The sequence below is a fragment of the Hetaerina americana genome, unplaced genomic scaffold, assembly GCF_022747635.1.
Source record: "Hetaerina americana unplaced genomic scaffold, ioHetAmer1.1.p SCAF_24, whole genome shotgun sequence".
NCBI lineage: Eukaryota > Metazoa > Arthropoda > Insecta > Odonata > Calopterygidae > Hetaerina > Hetaerina americana.
In genome coordinates, this window is record NW_027286808.1 from 2480465 (window position 1) to 2494960 (window position 14496).

At 38.1% G+C, this 14496-nt stretch overlaps 1 protein-coding gene across 8 annotated transcripts in view; it reads left to right on the forward strand.

The window, feature by feature from the left end:
• Positions 1-14496, forward strand: part of Stacl (SH3 and cysteine-rich domain-containing protein) — a 788683-nt gene that overhangs the window by 677139 nt on the left and 97048 nt on the right. For all 8 annotated transcript variants that reach the window (XM_071586629.1, XM_071586632.1, XM_071586633.1 and 5 more), the window contains exon 10: positions 5433-5638. In XM_071586629.1, the coding sequence (XP_071442730.1) occupies positions 5433-5638 (206 nt within the window). The remainder of the gene's footprint in view (positions 1-5432; positions 5639-14496) is intronic.

Consider the following 14496-nt stretch of genomic DNA (forward strand, 5'->3'; position numbering starts at 1 on the left):
AATTGCATATATTAAAAAGTGCGGTTATACAGAGGCATCGCCTGAATTGGAACTCCTGTGAGTGAGTTAAGTTAACTTTCTATCCTAATTAAACTTGAAAATATTTTGAACCCTAAGATGACAGTTAATAGGAATTGTTGAAGTTATGACTATGTGAAATATCTTACCTCAAAAGCTTATTCACGCTGAAAAACACCCCTTGCTCTTATTTTTCGTAATTCCTGTCTACTTTAAAGAACGATGGCGTAAAAGCACTCCGAATAATCTGTCTGGATAGATAAATAGAAAAATCTTCACTGAGCTCACAGCGGATAATTATTTCCATGCAGCTCTTATGATTCCACCGGTCAGCTAACGTTATTGCATCCTGTAAATCTAAGAATTAGCTTTTTGCTTGTAGTAGAGGTATGCTGTTTCCAAATGGTTACGTTTTCCAGACCCGTGAAAATTACGATTTTCAATAGGAGTGGTCATCCCCTCCACATACCTTACAAATCAAAAATTTTATTTTTTTTTCGTTTCTTTTAAAGTTTTCACCAGTGAAGGTATTTATTTTTCTTTCACTTCATCTCCTTTCCACAATCCCATCTTTCTACGCCCTCTTCCATTTCCCCATTGAATCCATTTGTTGATTTATTTTCGCTACCCAGAGGGAGTTGAGGTCGGTGTTGACCCAGAGAGAGGCCACTCGCGCGAAATATTTTTCGGATTTTATCAATATCCTTTCTCGCCTCTTTTTCTTTCAGATCTGTCCAGCTCTCCCTCTCCCCTCAATTCCAAGCCCCAGGCATCCCGTCCTACCCTCAACGTTACTCTAATTTCACCTTTTTTCGTCTTATATTGCTCTTCCGCATCCTTGCGGTAGAGGAATGGTGGTTGGAGGGGAGGGAGGCGGGGGTAGTATTTGCGATAATCTCTCCACAGAGCCACTGGGTGCGACTTTGGAGCAAAAACGTTGACCTGACAAGTGATGGGGAATTAATGGCTGTTTCGTGGGCGTAGAATCGCGTGGTTTTATTCTTCGCAAACCCCTGAGAACGCCGGTTCAGCACGAAAAATGTTCAATATTCCCAAATTGTGGAAAGGAGTTTTGCTCGTCCTGGATGTACCCTATGGATTAATGCCATCATTTCTGATTTCACAATTTTCTCATATCTAACCACTTCAAAGGCGATGCTGTCTTTTATGGGTCCCTGGAATCGGATAACAGCTCTGAGCAGATGCATTTATAAGTAGAAAATTTCTAAAATGTGAGAATATCAACGTGTACAAATTATATGGCTATTTTTTTTATCAGACTCAATTTTGCCACACGCATTTGTACCTCCTTCGGGGTAATGTTTAATGTAGATGTAGGACTAAACAGAAATCATTCTCACCCTTTATGAAAAAAACCATTGCTCACAATTTTATAGTAATATCTTGTTTAATGATGTCCGCGTAAATAATGCTCGGGAACTTTCCAAGAGTAATTTTGAAGGTATTACCTGTTTGAGAACAGGAAATACATTCAAAATGTACAGAAATGTTCTGTACATTTATCTTTTATACTTGTGGAGATTATATATATATATATGATTTCGTCGAAGTAACACGGAAGTGTTGAATAACAAACTTGGACAGCAGCAAACAATATAAGAACACATAAAAAGATCACTTACACGTTATTTCTTGATCATTTCGACGGAAGTAATGATATATATATATATATATATATATATATATATATATATATATATATATATATATATATATATATATTCAGCTCCGTCTTCATCGGGATATATATATATCCCGATGAAGACGGAGCTGAATTCCGTCGAAATGATCAAGAAATAACGTGTGAGTGATCTTTTTATGTTTTCTTATATTGTTTCTTGCTGTCCAAGTTTATTATTCAACACTTCGGCGTAACTTAGACGTAATCATATATATATATATATATATATATATATATATATATATATATATATATATATGTTATGTTTATGCATCATAATTTAATGTAGATGTTTACATCTTGATTCTTTTGTGTTGGAAGTATTTTACTTTTACTTAGACAAAATATGTTTCAAAGGATTTTCCACCAAAAAATGCATTGCAGTGCCTTTGAATTTTGTAAATTTCGAAGTTCAATCCATTTTCCTCAACGTTAATTCAAGTCACCGGGCACCCCCATATCTAACAGTAAATTCTAAAGGCTAAAGTTTTCAAATTAATTTAGCTGGAGTAATTTGAGGAAAATATTAGTACGCCATGATCCCTTTAGCAGTCAAAGCAGTAATACGGCATCCGAAGATGTGGATGCACGATAAGTTCCCGCTAATATATACTATATAACAAGCCGTTATAATAACGTACGCCGCTTAAGCGAGGTGAGAATAATGTCCTTCATGTTCACTGGAGAGAGCCAACAATACACGAGCTGACATGCCTCAGTTGATTTCCTTGAACCTGTTTTTAACAAAATATCTATTTAAATAAACTTTTGAAAAGATTTAATTTTCTCTTAGGGGATGGTTGTATTTGTTTTAGCGCCCAATGGTAATAAAATGCAGTAAACCGAGCTATCGAGCCGAAATTTTCCATGCTACCACTTCGCCCATCCCTTCACTAGGCATGGTTTTTTCCGAGGCTGGGGAGTCAATACTACCTCTTCCTTATTTTATACCCACACCGATTGAAAAAGTCAGTCACGTCCCACCCTGCGGTCTATTAAATTCGATCGAGGGTCCAACTCATTTGGAGCCGGAAAAATGCTTTACGCCGTGCGCGGAAAGACAAGATTGAGGCGAGGGTGAGAGAAGGGACGTAGGAAGGAGATAGAAAAAGAGTGACAGGGGAAAGGGGCGGAGAGTGGAAAAGGAAGCGACCGGTTGCGAGGGAATGCGGGCTTGTGAGAGCCACAGAGTCGCAGTAAAAGGGAACACGTTTATTCCGAGTGGATTTCTCCGGTTTATCTTTAGTGGCGCCTACGAGGCAGCGATAAACCGTGTACGATGTCGAAGCACGTAGATGCTGTCCATCTATTCTGGTTCCAGTGGAAGGGAATTGATTTTTATTGCTCCCTGACATTCTCTAAAACATTCAAGAGATTCATCCTTTTTGAATGTCGTATTTTATCATTCTTTAATTGAATCGCTTGCGTTACTTTCATTTAAATCATGAATACTTCTCATCATGTTCATGTTTTTCATGTTAAATATTGGTGTTTATGACACATTTCTTGCCTGCCTGATCCCTGCGAGTATGATAAGAGTTTCTATTTCTTAGAATACTGTCCTAACTCCAATCTGCCTGGGTCAATTTTTGTTTTCACGCAATAAATATTGCATGTGTTCGTAAATAAAATGCATCGGCACACTTACTTTACGCGCCATTTCCTGTCCATATAGCCAAAGTATAAAAAACTCTCTCATTATGAGTTATTTTAGGGAACATATTTCTTAAACTTAAGCCCGAAAATATTTTTTGAAGAAAAGTTGATATTAAATAAAATTTTAATGCCACTTCAAAATTCAGCATGAAGAAAAAACTGTTGATAGATACCAAGAAAAACGTATGCAAATTCATGTACATATGTGTGTGTATATGTGGATAATTGAAAGAAAAATTTGCGAAACTCCTGTAATGATCTTTTTTTGGGAACATGAAAGACGTTCGTGGGCACACGTTTCTTCTTGTTTCACCCAGCCTAAGAACTTAACGCAAAGCCTTGTTATTAATCCCTCCCCCTCCTCCCCTTAATAAAGGCGCGACTAATGTATCGATCACAAGGGTTTGACCAACCCTTGTAAAGGATACCAGTTGGATCCATGTGCTCTGAATGTTCAACGTTTGGAGCTTGAAATAGGACATGCAACTGTAATAGCTTTCCGGTGAGCGACATGACATTCATTATTTACCTCGCTTCAGGCCTGCAAGGGGGAAGGGATCGCGGTACATTATTTTCTTGGGATAAACTGCTATGAATGAATCAATCTACTTGAAGCTTTATGAAGTACTTCAGCGTTATATTCAGCAAGTGATTTCCCTCTACTCTACTGAATATTTTTCAATTGATTGATGAATTTATTATTTAAGTATCATATTGAGGTCATTGGAAGTGAAATTTAAGATTTTCTCATTTTGAATATTTATTTCAGGAATTGGCGCATTATACTCAGAAATCATGTGAGTCAGAAGTTTATCAGAGTTAACTTGCCATGCTCCTCCTAATCTGTGTTTACCCGATTTAATGGATAAGGCCTAAATTAGCGAGGAAGAATACTTTGAGGAATTCCAGAGAACTGAATGCAATAGAAAACTTGACACCAGCTTTCAAGGTTTCGTTTTCATGATTCCAGCGTATTATTAGGTACTAGCGGAGTATAATATTAGAAAAACTGATATCATTTAGTAGAAACATTTACCAATTATACACCGTTTCCTATTTCATTTATTAATTTCTATTTTCAATTAAATTATTCGACCCTCCGAGGCATAATTTGTTTCATAACTTATGTGGCTTGAAATCTTGCGTAATTATATTATGCAGAATCTATTGTGTCATGAATTGAAAACAATAGTTTTTGCTGTAATTTAGAAGTGAATTTAGCAATAGTTTATTATCTGCAAATAATTAAATCTCTTGGACTAATATTTTAGGGCGAGGTGAGACATTTTTGAAATTAGAGAACCCAATGGTAAGCATTCGTGAAAATACTGTGATGATGGTCTTCCTTTATTAGATGATTTAACAAAATAGCAGCGATGATGGTTGCTGTTTTCTTCTTGTAATAAATTTGTAGATTATAGACAGTCTCGGCAGCTGAGAAAAAATATTTTTTAATTGTCACTCTTATATTGAATCAATAGGTTTTTGCATTTTAACTCGAAGCATAACAGAACTGTTATATCGAATTTCACTTGAAAAAATTAATATGAAATGGAGGATTGACTCTGTGTGTGTATATATACACACGTATATACACACTCATACATATAATATTTGTGTATGCATGTATGCGTGTGTTTGTTTCTGTGGTAAGCTAGATTTTGCGAAAGTTAAGGCTGGCTCAAAAATGGATTAAATATTTTCTTATCCGAACGGAGAAAAACTAGAGCACACGGGAGAAAGGTGAATCAGTACCCACTGCGTATTCACGGGGTCTGCGCCTTGTGTGGATAATTTACAATAAAAAGTGTCCGTCAATTTCTTCACCACTTCATCTAGCATTGGCATAATCACTGGAGTACTGTAGCTCAATTCCATGCTGCAACGCTAAGGGTAGCTGTTAATACAATTGAATATTATTTCTTTCGTCATGAGATAGCTGCCAGACCTTTGAAGGCTGTTCCTGTAAACTTAAACCCATTTCCATCTTCCTTCAAAGATTTGCTTCTATGACTGATTGAATTCTTCCCTCTCTCTCCCTTCTTTTCTCCCGCAGAAGGAGCTGTTTGCTTCGAAAGTGGAGAGTAGTGGAGGGGGTGCAGCTGACGGTTCTGGTCGCGAGCGGAAGATGTCCTCCACATCCACTGGCAGCATGCGGTCCAAGTGGTTAAAAGCCTTCAAGAGCCTCAAGACGCCGCCATCGTCCACGAGCGGCAGCGGAGGGGGCGCCAACGCGGCGCCAACAATCAGGGAATCCGAAAGGTAAGCGTCGAACGATTTCCTCATTTGTCGTCTTGACTTAGGTGTTAGGTGTTGCTTGATCAAAATCAAGATTCCTGTAATATCAGGATGATAATCAAAAGTACTACATGTGCAAAAAAATATTTGTGATCCTCTTTTGGATGTCAATCCAATTGTGATGATGGAGTGTGACTTCTGTGACAATGGAGTGGCTGTCATTTATTTTAAAGAGGACATTAAGGGGATTTGACTAGTTCTTAGAACTGGAGTTTTTTAGCTGTTTAGGTATTAACTTACCCTTAGAATTATTATTGGTGTTATGTTGGACTAGTTCTCATATGAGTGAGTGCTTGTGCCTTATTCTTATGAAAATCGTGTTACCTATCCCTCACTATTTTATCGTAAATAATAGGGCGTTTTGTAAACATTAATGCTTTAAATGACATGATTTGCTTCAAGGGAAACACACTATCGAACAATTTATATCCTTGTAGAAGGTGAAAGTTAAAAGGAAGGGATATGTATTAAGTGGGGTCTCTAATTCTCCAGAAAATTCGCATTTCAGTTTATTAAGCTAGCATGAAAGGGATGGTTATTCTATGAATTACTTAATCTCAAGATAGTCTATTACACTTATTTTTTACAGCCATAAAATGTTTAATTTATTATATTTGTCATAAACCTATTTTGTACTTGTCCTCTACTTCCCATCAGCCCAGTCAGTTTTATGATATCCTTTCTCGTGTGTATTATGAAAAAGTGATATCCCCATTAAATACTGATTTGCATATAAGAATGTGCCCAAAAGAAGTTTTAAATCAGTTTGGATCTGAAATAGATAATTGTGTAAACCTCGTGCAAATACTATTGAAATACTATTTAATTTAAAGGAGATACTTTTAATGTTTTTAGATCCTTGTTAACCGGGAGATGAAGGCAAGGAAGCTAAAGATAAATTAGCCGGGGAAGCAAGGATAGCAAAATTAATCCTTGGTGAACTGTTGCCATGAAGTCTGGAATTTTGCTTTTAAAGTTCAATCATTAATATTCATGAGACCGTACTTCTTAGATCCCTGTTTCTTCGTAGTATAATCAAAGAGGGTAATTAAAAGTGAGTTATGGCTGCAATTCACTTAATGCCTTCACTCGCTTATTAATTTATTTAATGCTGGTTGCCCTTCTTGACATTTTGAAAAGAAAAATATATGTTAGATTTAATTTCTATGCATCGCGTTTTTAATATGAGTTTCCAAGCATAATAAACTTCTCATTGCGGAGGAGAGCGATTTAGAATTTTATTCGAAATCGTTCGATTCGAATCGATTTAGGGTATAAATCGTGACGTCACTTGTCGCTAATATCATTGATGCGAGAGTAGACCCAGAAGTACCTGGTATGACCTTCTGGTGGCAGTAGTTGTTTAAAGTATATCACTGTATTAGAAATTATGCAATCTATAAAGCATATGTTTCAAGTTGGAAGTCGCCACGTTGTTTAGTATTTGTTTGGCAGCCATCAATAGTGAACGTTTTCAGAGAATTTGTGAAAATGGAGAAAATTGGTCATCGTTATGTGATACAATACTTCTGTTTGAAAGGCCTCAGCCGAACCAATATAAAAGCTGAACTGGATTCTACTCTGGGTGAGTCTGCTCCTTCGTTTACAACAGTAAAATATTGGGTAGCAGAGTTTAAACGAGGCCGTACTAGCTGTCAAGGCTATCATCGCATTGGCCGGCCAAATGAGCTGACGACTCTAGAAGCGGTGAAGAAAATCCACAAAGTGATACAGGATGATCGTCGACTAAAATTGCAGGAGCTATCAGACATAGTAGGCATTTCAAAAAGTCGGTACATCTCATGTTAACTGAATATTTGGACATGAGAAAGCTGTGTGCAAAACGGGTCACAGCCGAGTAAAACCACTGTCGTGATGATGTTTCAATTGAGTGTTTAGCAAAGTTACGTAGCAACAAAGCAGAGTTATGCGCCGTTTCATAACAATGGATGAAGCATAGGTCCATTGCTTCACACCCGAGACAAAAGAACAGTCAAAACAATGGATTCAAATGAGAGAACCGTCTTCAAACAATGCGAAGACCGTTTCATATGCAGGCAAGGTCGGTTTTCTGGAATGCGCGTGGGATAATTCTCATTGACTATCTTGAAAAAGAAAAAAACTATCAACAGTGATTATTGTGCGAACTTATTGCAACGTTTAAGCGAAGAAATCAAGCAAAAGCGGATGCATTTGGCTAAGAAGAAAGTATTGTTTCAAGACAATGCACCAGCTCACACATCCATTATTGCAATCGCCAAAATTCATGAATTTAGGTTTGAATTGCTACCTCATGCACCCTATTCGCTATATTTAGCCCCATCGGTTTATTTTCTGTTCGCAAACTTGAACAATAGCTCGGTGGTCAAAGATTTTCCAACCGTAAAAAGTGATGTCGGCATTTAATGGATATTTTGAGGAGCAAGACAGTTCTTATTATAAAAATGGTATCGAACTTATTAAACATCACTGGGAAAAGTGTATAGGGCTGAAAGGAGATTATGTTGAAAAATAAACTTATATTTTTCCAAAATTTTTGTGTTTTCTCTGCGGTGTTTCTGTGTGTAGCTTGAAAAATGGCTCGGTGGTCAAAGATTTTCCAACCGTAAAAAGTGATGTAATGTCATTTTACCATCTAAGCCTACATGAACATAGCTAATCTCAGCTATATTTAAATACTCCTTATTTTCCTTAACTAGTGACATCTTCCGTACACATCACTTGAGCATTCGATACATTTGTTCCTTTACTAAAGTCATGAAATTTCACTTTGAGGAGAACCTCAACTTTATTTAAACTGTAATCTAATACCTCTGATTAACTGTTTCCAAGAAAATGGGTTCTTTGAAATATAACAATAGCCTTCGAATACAATATAATAATCATGATAATCATTTCTGATACATGATTACAAATTTTGCTCTTATATGACTACTTCTTGGAGCGCCTTTCCTAGCTGTACAGTTGAAATACTGGTGGCAATGCTGCCTTATGGCTGGATTTTCCAGGCTCTCAGTTTTCTTTGCTCAAAGAGAAGGACCTAAATTGATAAATAGTCACTTTTCAATTCATTGAATAGGATGAGAAACAATATCTATACGCTTCCTTTAGCTGATTTAAGAAGTTAACTTCTTAGGAAGATTGGTCTTTTATTTTCCCAATACATCGATAAATTATTTTTTCATGACATCATGGTCGTAAAATATTTGCTTTCAGTGAAAATAATTTTCCAAAAGTTTATTTTTGACTCTAAAATCTCTAGTTTATTTCCATTATGGGATAAAATATTATATTGAATATTTCCTTATACACTTTTCTTTTCCCAAAACTTAATCATTTCTCTTGAAAACAGCGGAATTTTCTCTTTGTATTTTCTTCATCTGTCTTAGTTTGCATGTGATTTTTGATTTGTTGCAATAACGATATAATAATGATTTCCTGTGACCAGGTTTAAATTGCTGACAGATAGTAATGCAAGATTGCAATGGAGAACCACACCGACTGATACAACTGTCAAAATCTGTCCCCGACTCGGTTCGCATCTTTTCAGATTGGTTTCATTCTAACTTTTGTCTCATTAAAAATTAAATGGGGACGAAAAATTGCACCCTAATGGTGAGGTTCCGCTCTTTATAGAATGTTCTTTTGCGAATATATGAAAAGCTGCTGAACATGAAATGAAATGCAGTTTGGAAGCGTTGTAAGTTGGAGAGCCGAGGGCTTATTCCCGCGGAACGAATTGAATGTCTAATGACTCATATAAAAACCGTAGTTCGATTCATCATCGACGAGGTCGGCAATATGAATGAACCCGCTGGTGTCCCTTGTTTCGACACGACATCTCTTTTAGGGGCTTTATATTGATCCCACGGGAATGCTTCCCTCCGCCCCAAACAAGCGCACATCCGATCCTTCATCCAACTCTCTCCCACCCTTTCTCTCCCTCCGACTCCACTCTCTCTCTGCTCTCCCTCCCACCGCCTCCATCCCCATGCCATGGAGGGGGATTTGCAAGCATTAGGAGTTTCATAACTTCCTTTACCAACGAACAAGAATTGCAAGTTTTCGAGGCTTGAACCTGAAAGTATCCTCAATCTGGGAAACCGCTACAATGGAAGAACGTTTCAAGGCGAAGATAAATGGCAGTGTTTCCTAAATTACTCGTTGTGATGGTTACTCTTTCGCCAATTTTAAATACGGAGCAATCTACTTTGCTATTTACAGGATGGTATCAAGTACACAAATGATACTGCTTCTCGGTACATGGTACCAATCTCCGGAGTAAAAATTTAACAAACCGGTTCCTGAATATTCCGTTTAGGCAAAGCTATTATTTCATTCATTTTATGGTAATTTATGAAAGCAAAGAAGTAAATTGAAAACTCCTTAGGCTCAGTTATGGTAACTTGCCCTGATTTTTCAATAAATTTTGAAAAATTCAAGGAGACGTTTTAATTTCGACTTGCCTGAATTTGTATGGTATTTTTGTTTTGAGAAATTTCATATGGCACTAAAAAAATTTGCGATGATTGGAAGTGAATTGAAAGTTATGCGATTACTATTTTATTCATTTACGATTTTATCAGAAGAATATTGACCAGCCATTATTTTATATTTCATTGAATATACAGGGATCAGTATGACAAGTTAGTCGTTATCATCAATTTAGGAATTTTTCACGTCACTCTGCATAGTTACGTAGAAACGTAAGGCATTAGTAATTCAAACAACAAGATTTGTCGCCCGGCTTCGGGTAGGTTTTTGATAGACCCTAGTTTTACATATAACTATATTCATAAGCCATAATTGGCATGGCAAAAAAACTCTTAAACTCAATGCATTTAACATCAACTCATTATTTAGGACTTCATCCTTTCTACATCCCTTTATTTCATCCCATATACCTATTTTTTTCCTCTCGTTCACGACAAGAATTCTCAGAATTGTTGAATATGTGAATTATAGATAGAAACGCTCTCGATCTTCTCCAAGCTGAACTTAATGTGTTTTTCCAGCAAATTATAAAAGAGTGTGTGAAAACATTCTCCTGATATTTTAGAAAAGAGAGATATTTATTTATGTTTCTGCAGCCTCTTCGCCACAGCACTGACATGCACGACTCACCATCCCCTTTTTCTCTTTTAAATCCTGAATTTTGAGAATGAAACTGTTGAAAGTCAATATGTCGCGGGGAGGAATGTCGGCCATTCAGCAAGCTGCCGTCGCCGGTGCAGCTGTTGCCCTGGAATTGCTAAGTTTCATGTATGAGGCCAACTGGTCGCTCCGGACCGCAAAAGGGTTTCCAGAGTTTATCAAAACTTAGACCAAACAGTAGGCGGAAGCTCTGAACGAAATACGTCCACCTACCCCGGCGTGTTTGAATATCTGCCATCCCGTTCTTTTTTATCACACTTAAAAAAAATAGCAATATAATTTCGCCCAAGTCCTACGCCCCTGTCCACCGATTTTATGACACAGGAAGTTTTTTCTTTTCATTTTTGGCACAAAATCTTTCACCGGAAGTCGGAAAGACAACTGGTGATGATATAGATTAGATGGTAGCGACGTTAGCTCAGGTTGTATTTAGTTGCTCGTATCGCCTCATATTCGTGAGCGATAGACATTTTCCTTGATTCAAGATGGTTTCTTTAATAGTGAATTGCCGGAATGTCGCTCATTTACATGAAAGTATTCTATGTGAAGACAGAAGAGCATCTTTAACCACTCATTCTTTTTCGCGACGCTTTCCGTTCTCACTAGCCCCGAGTCACTCCAAGGAATGCCAAAAGGTCGGAAGAGTGGATTATAGCAAATGTGCTCACGGGTTTTCGCATTTTTCGAGGGCACTAAAGTGTGGCCGGCCGAAACGGAGAGAATCTTATACCACGTAATTTCGACCCCCTCCTGGCTAAGATTATCTCAGTAGGCAATGGGGAATTGAGCGAGTTGGAAAGAAGTGATAGTCATGTAGGCAGTCATCCCATTTACTGGATTAATGCTTTCAAAATTAAATGTATAAAATAGCTCTTTTTGAAAATCAGTAATAGAGAATGAAAAGTGTTCATTTTCAATAAATAAAGTATATAAGGATATAAAGTTATTTTCTTATTGTCAGTCTTGAACTCATATAATTAATTAATAAATGTTGAATATTACTTTTAATGGGGGCGTGGTGGCCAGACGTTCCCAACACGTCAATAATGAAATGAGAGCAACCTAAGACATAAATGAAGAGACGGGAACTTGGAGCAAATTTTGAAACAATCATGTGGAATTATTACGTTACATTATTATTTTCGCGAGTTAATTTGAAAAAATGTAAAAATAAAATATTCCCTATTATAAATTTGTATTCTTCATAATTGATATTTTTAAAATACAAAATCTCAATAATCAATACCCAAATCCTACCCATGATACCATCACACTAAATGTTTATTCTGGCAATCCAATGTATAGCTATAGTTCATCTCATAAATTCACGAGGGCTAGTGATTGGAATTCCATTGGAAATGGTGAGGAAGACTTGAATCAGGTACTTGTATCTCATTCCTGGATGACAGAAAATAAGGGGATCTAATTGGCGTGGTATTGGCTTCATATGTCGAGGGCCCGGGGTCAAATATAAGCGTTCCCGGAATCTAGGTAATGTCCCCTTCCCTGCCTAGGAGAAGTGTGTAGAGCACCAGGAGAATATTTCGTCCATCGGATTGGACGTTGCCATGTGATGAGTACTATTCGTCCTGGGGAGCCCATTTTCTGAAGACTGTTTTCTTCCTTCTTCTTAAAAATCCGCCCTCTACCAATATGCTCGCCTCTCCTTCATATCGAAAATGAATTCCGTAGCTAGTCATCTATTAGTCGCGCTATATCTAAGGAATAGCAACTAATCAATTGTAGATGGCGGTCACTTCGCAATCAAATTGAAAATTTATGTTTTGCCACGCGAGGGGCTCGCTCACAATATAAAAGGTAGCTTCTCCACTCTTACTTTGACGACTTTACTCTCACCACATTCCTCATCAGGAGACACGGTATGGAACTATGGTCTCGTTCGCTTCCGCAAAACAGTTTATCGTTCATTGAAAGGATCAGAACCATCTAAACGGAGTCACTCGGGATTGGGCCTTCTCTAATGGTGTGTAGTTCCTGCGGCAGCAGACTCCCAGAAGGGTGGAAATCTGGGTGAAAATCTAAGTTTGGTGGAGAAGGAATGGTCTGTAGGGCCCCGATTCGAATACATTTGGTCCAATTTCGCATGTGTGGGGGGTTGGAAGGGGGGAATGATGGGAGGGGGGAAGTAGAGGGGGAATGCGGCATCAGTTTCATCGCATCGGCTTCCGGCGAGCTTTATTCCGCAGTTGCTCGTCGCATACGTGGAATGTGGGTGATGAACGATCTGAATACGCAATTCCAGTTTAAACTCGCGCATGGCGAATTAATCATCTACAGTGCATGTCTTTCCTCAATCGCGTAGAGTAGTATCCAGTAATACCTATTCATAGAAAGAAGAAGAAAACCTAAGAATAGTGGATATTGCGATATTGAGCATTTCCGTGTGATTCAGAGTTTAAAAAAACTGCCTTCGACATTTTCGGCATTGTAAAGGAAACCAATCTGAAATCTCTGAGCTTTATGAAAAAATTGGTACATGTTAAAGTGAACCTACGTGGACATAAATTAGGTCGACAGTTCGGGTCCTCTGGTTTCAGTTTTTTTCTTGGATTTTATTCTTTCCGAAAGGAGTTTGAAAAATCGATCTCATTATCCTTGTGTTACTATGTAATATCATTATATTTATGTGTATAGATACGCGGTTATATTTGTAATGAAAGAATAAGGTAGAACTCGATTAAAGTAAGGTACAAAGTTCTTCAATGCTCTAAATATTCAAACCATTACCGAATAATGAAGATTAAAATAATGTATCCCTAGTTTCGTAAGTTTACAATGGCTTTTGGATTATTTCTTTAACTACCGTCATTAATCGTGAGAAAATGAAACCGATAAAAATCTTGAAACATCTAAGGACGACTAACGCTTTGATCATTGTTCAAAAAACAAAAGAGCAAACTTCTCGCATAGCTGTTGAAACACACTGTACCCAAAATATAGTATTATATAATAAGCACTTTCCACGCCACGTAAGCGGCTCCCTTCGCTTCGTCCTCGCAAAAGAGTGTCCAGTTTTCGTCAGGGAAAAATGATGCGGGGCCTTTCTCCTTGGATATGAAAAGGGTCGGACCTTTTCGCCATTGAAACGCATCGGACGAGAGCTGGATATCCGTTATGTGCTAAAGACTTGCGCCCGCTCTCGTTGAACAAAATCCCCATGCCCCCCCCCTCACAAACCGGAGACCTAGTGTAGAAACATCCCCGCTCTGCCGGCGCAAGGCCACGCCGCCCGCCAAAAGAGGAGAAGGGAAGTTAGTCGCTCGACTGGGCCCCCCTCCTACTCCTGACTCCCTTGCTCCGAACCATCCCTCCCTCCCCTCCCGTAAGCAACCCGTCGCCCACTCCCGTTGCTTCTGGGAGACGACTCCTCTTCCTTCGCTACTTAATTATTCAGAAACCGGGGCGATGACTGCGATAGCGTGGTCGGTCTTCGGAGGCGAGTGTTAAGAAGCGGCTGCCCCTGGCCGCTCAAAGGTGGGAGCGCATTTGAGTTGAATGGCGAATGAGGAAAATGTGAGATTTTCATCAGACTATAGAGCCTTAGACCATATGTAGGTAATAAGGTAAAGAAACAATGATGTTCTCGCTTTGTCTGTGCTGAGCACTCATATCACATGTGTACTTCATTTAACACCGTGGGGAAATTT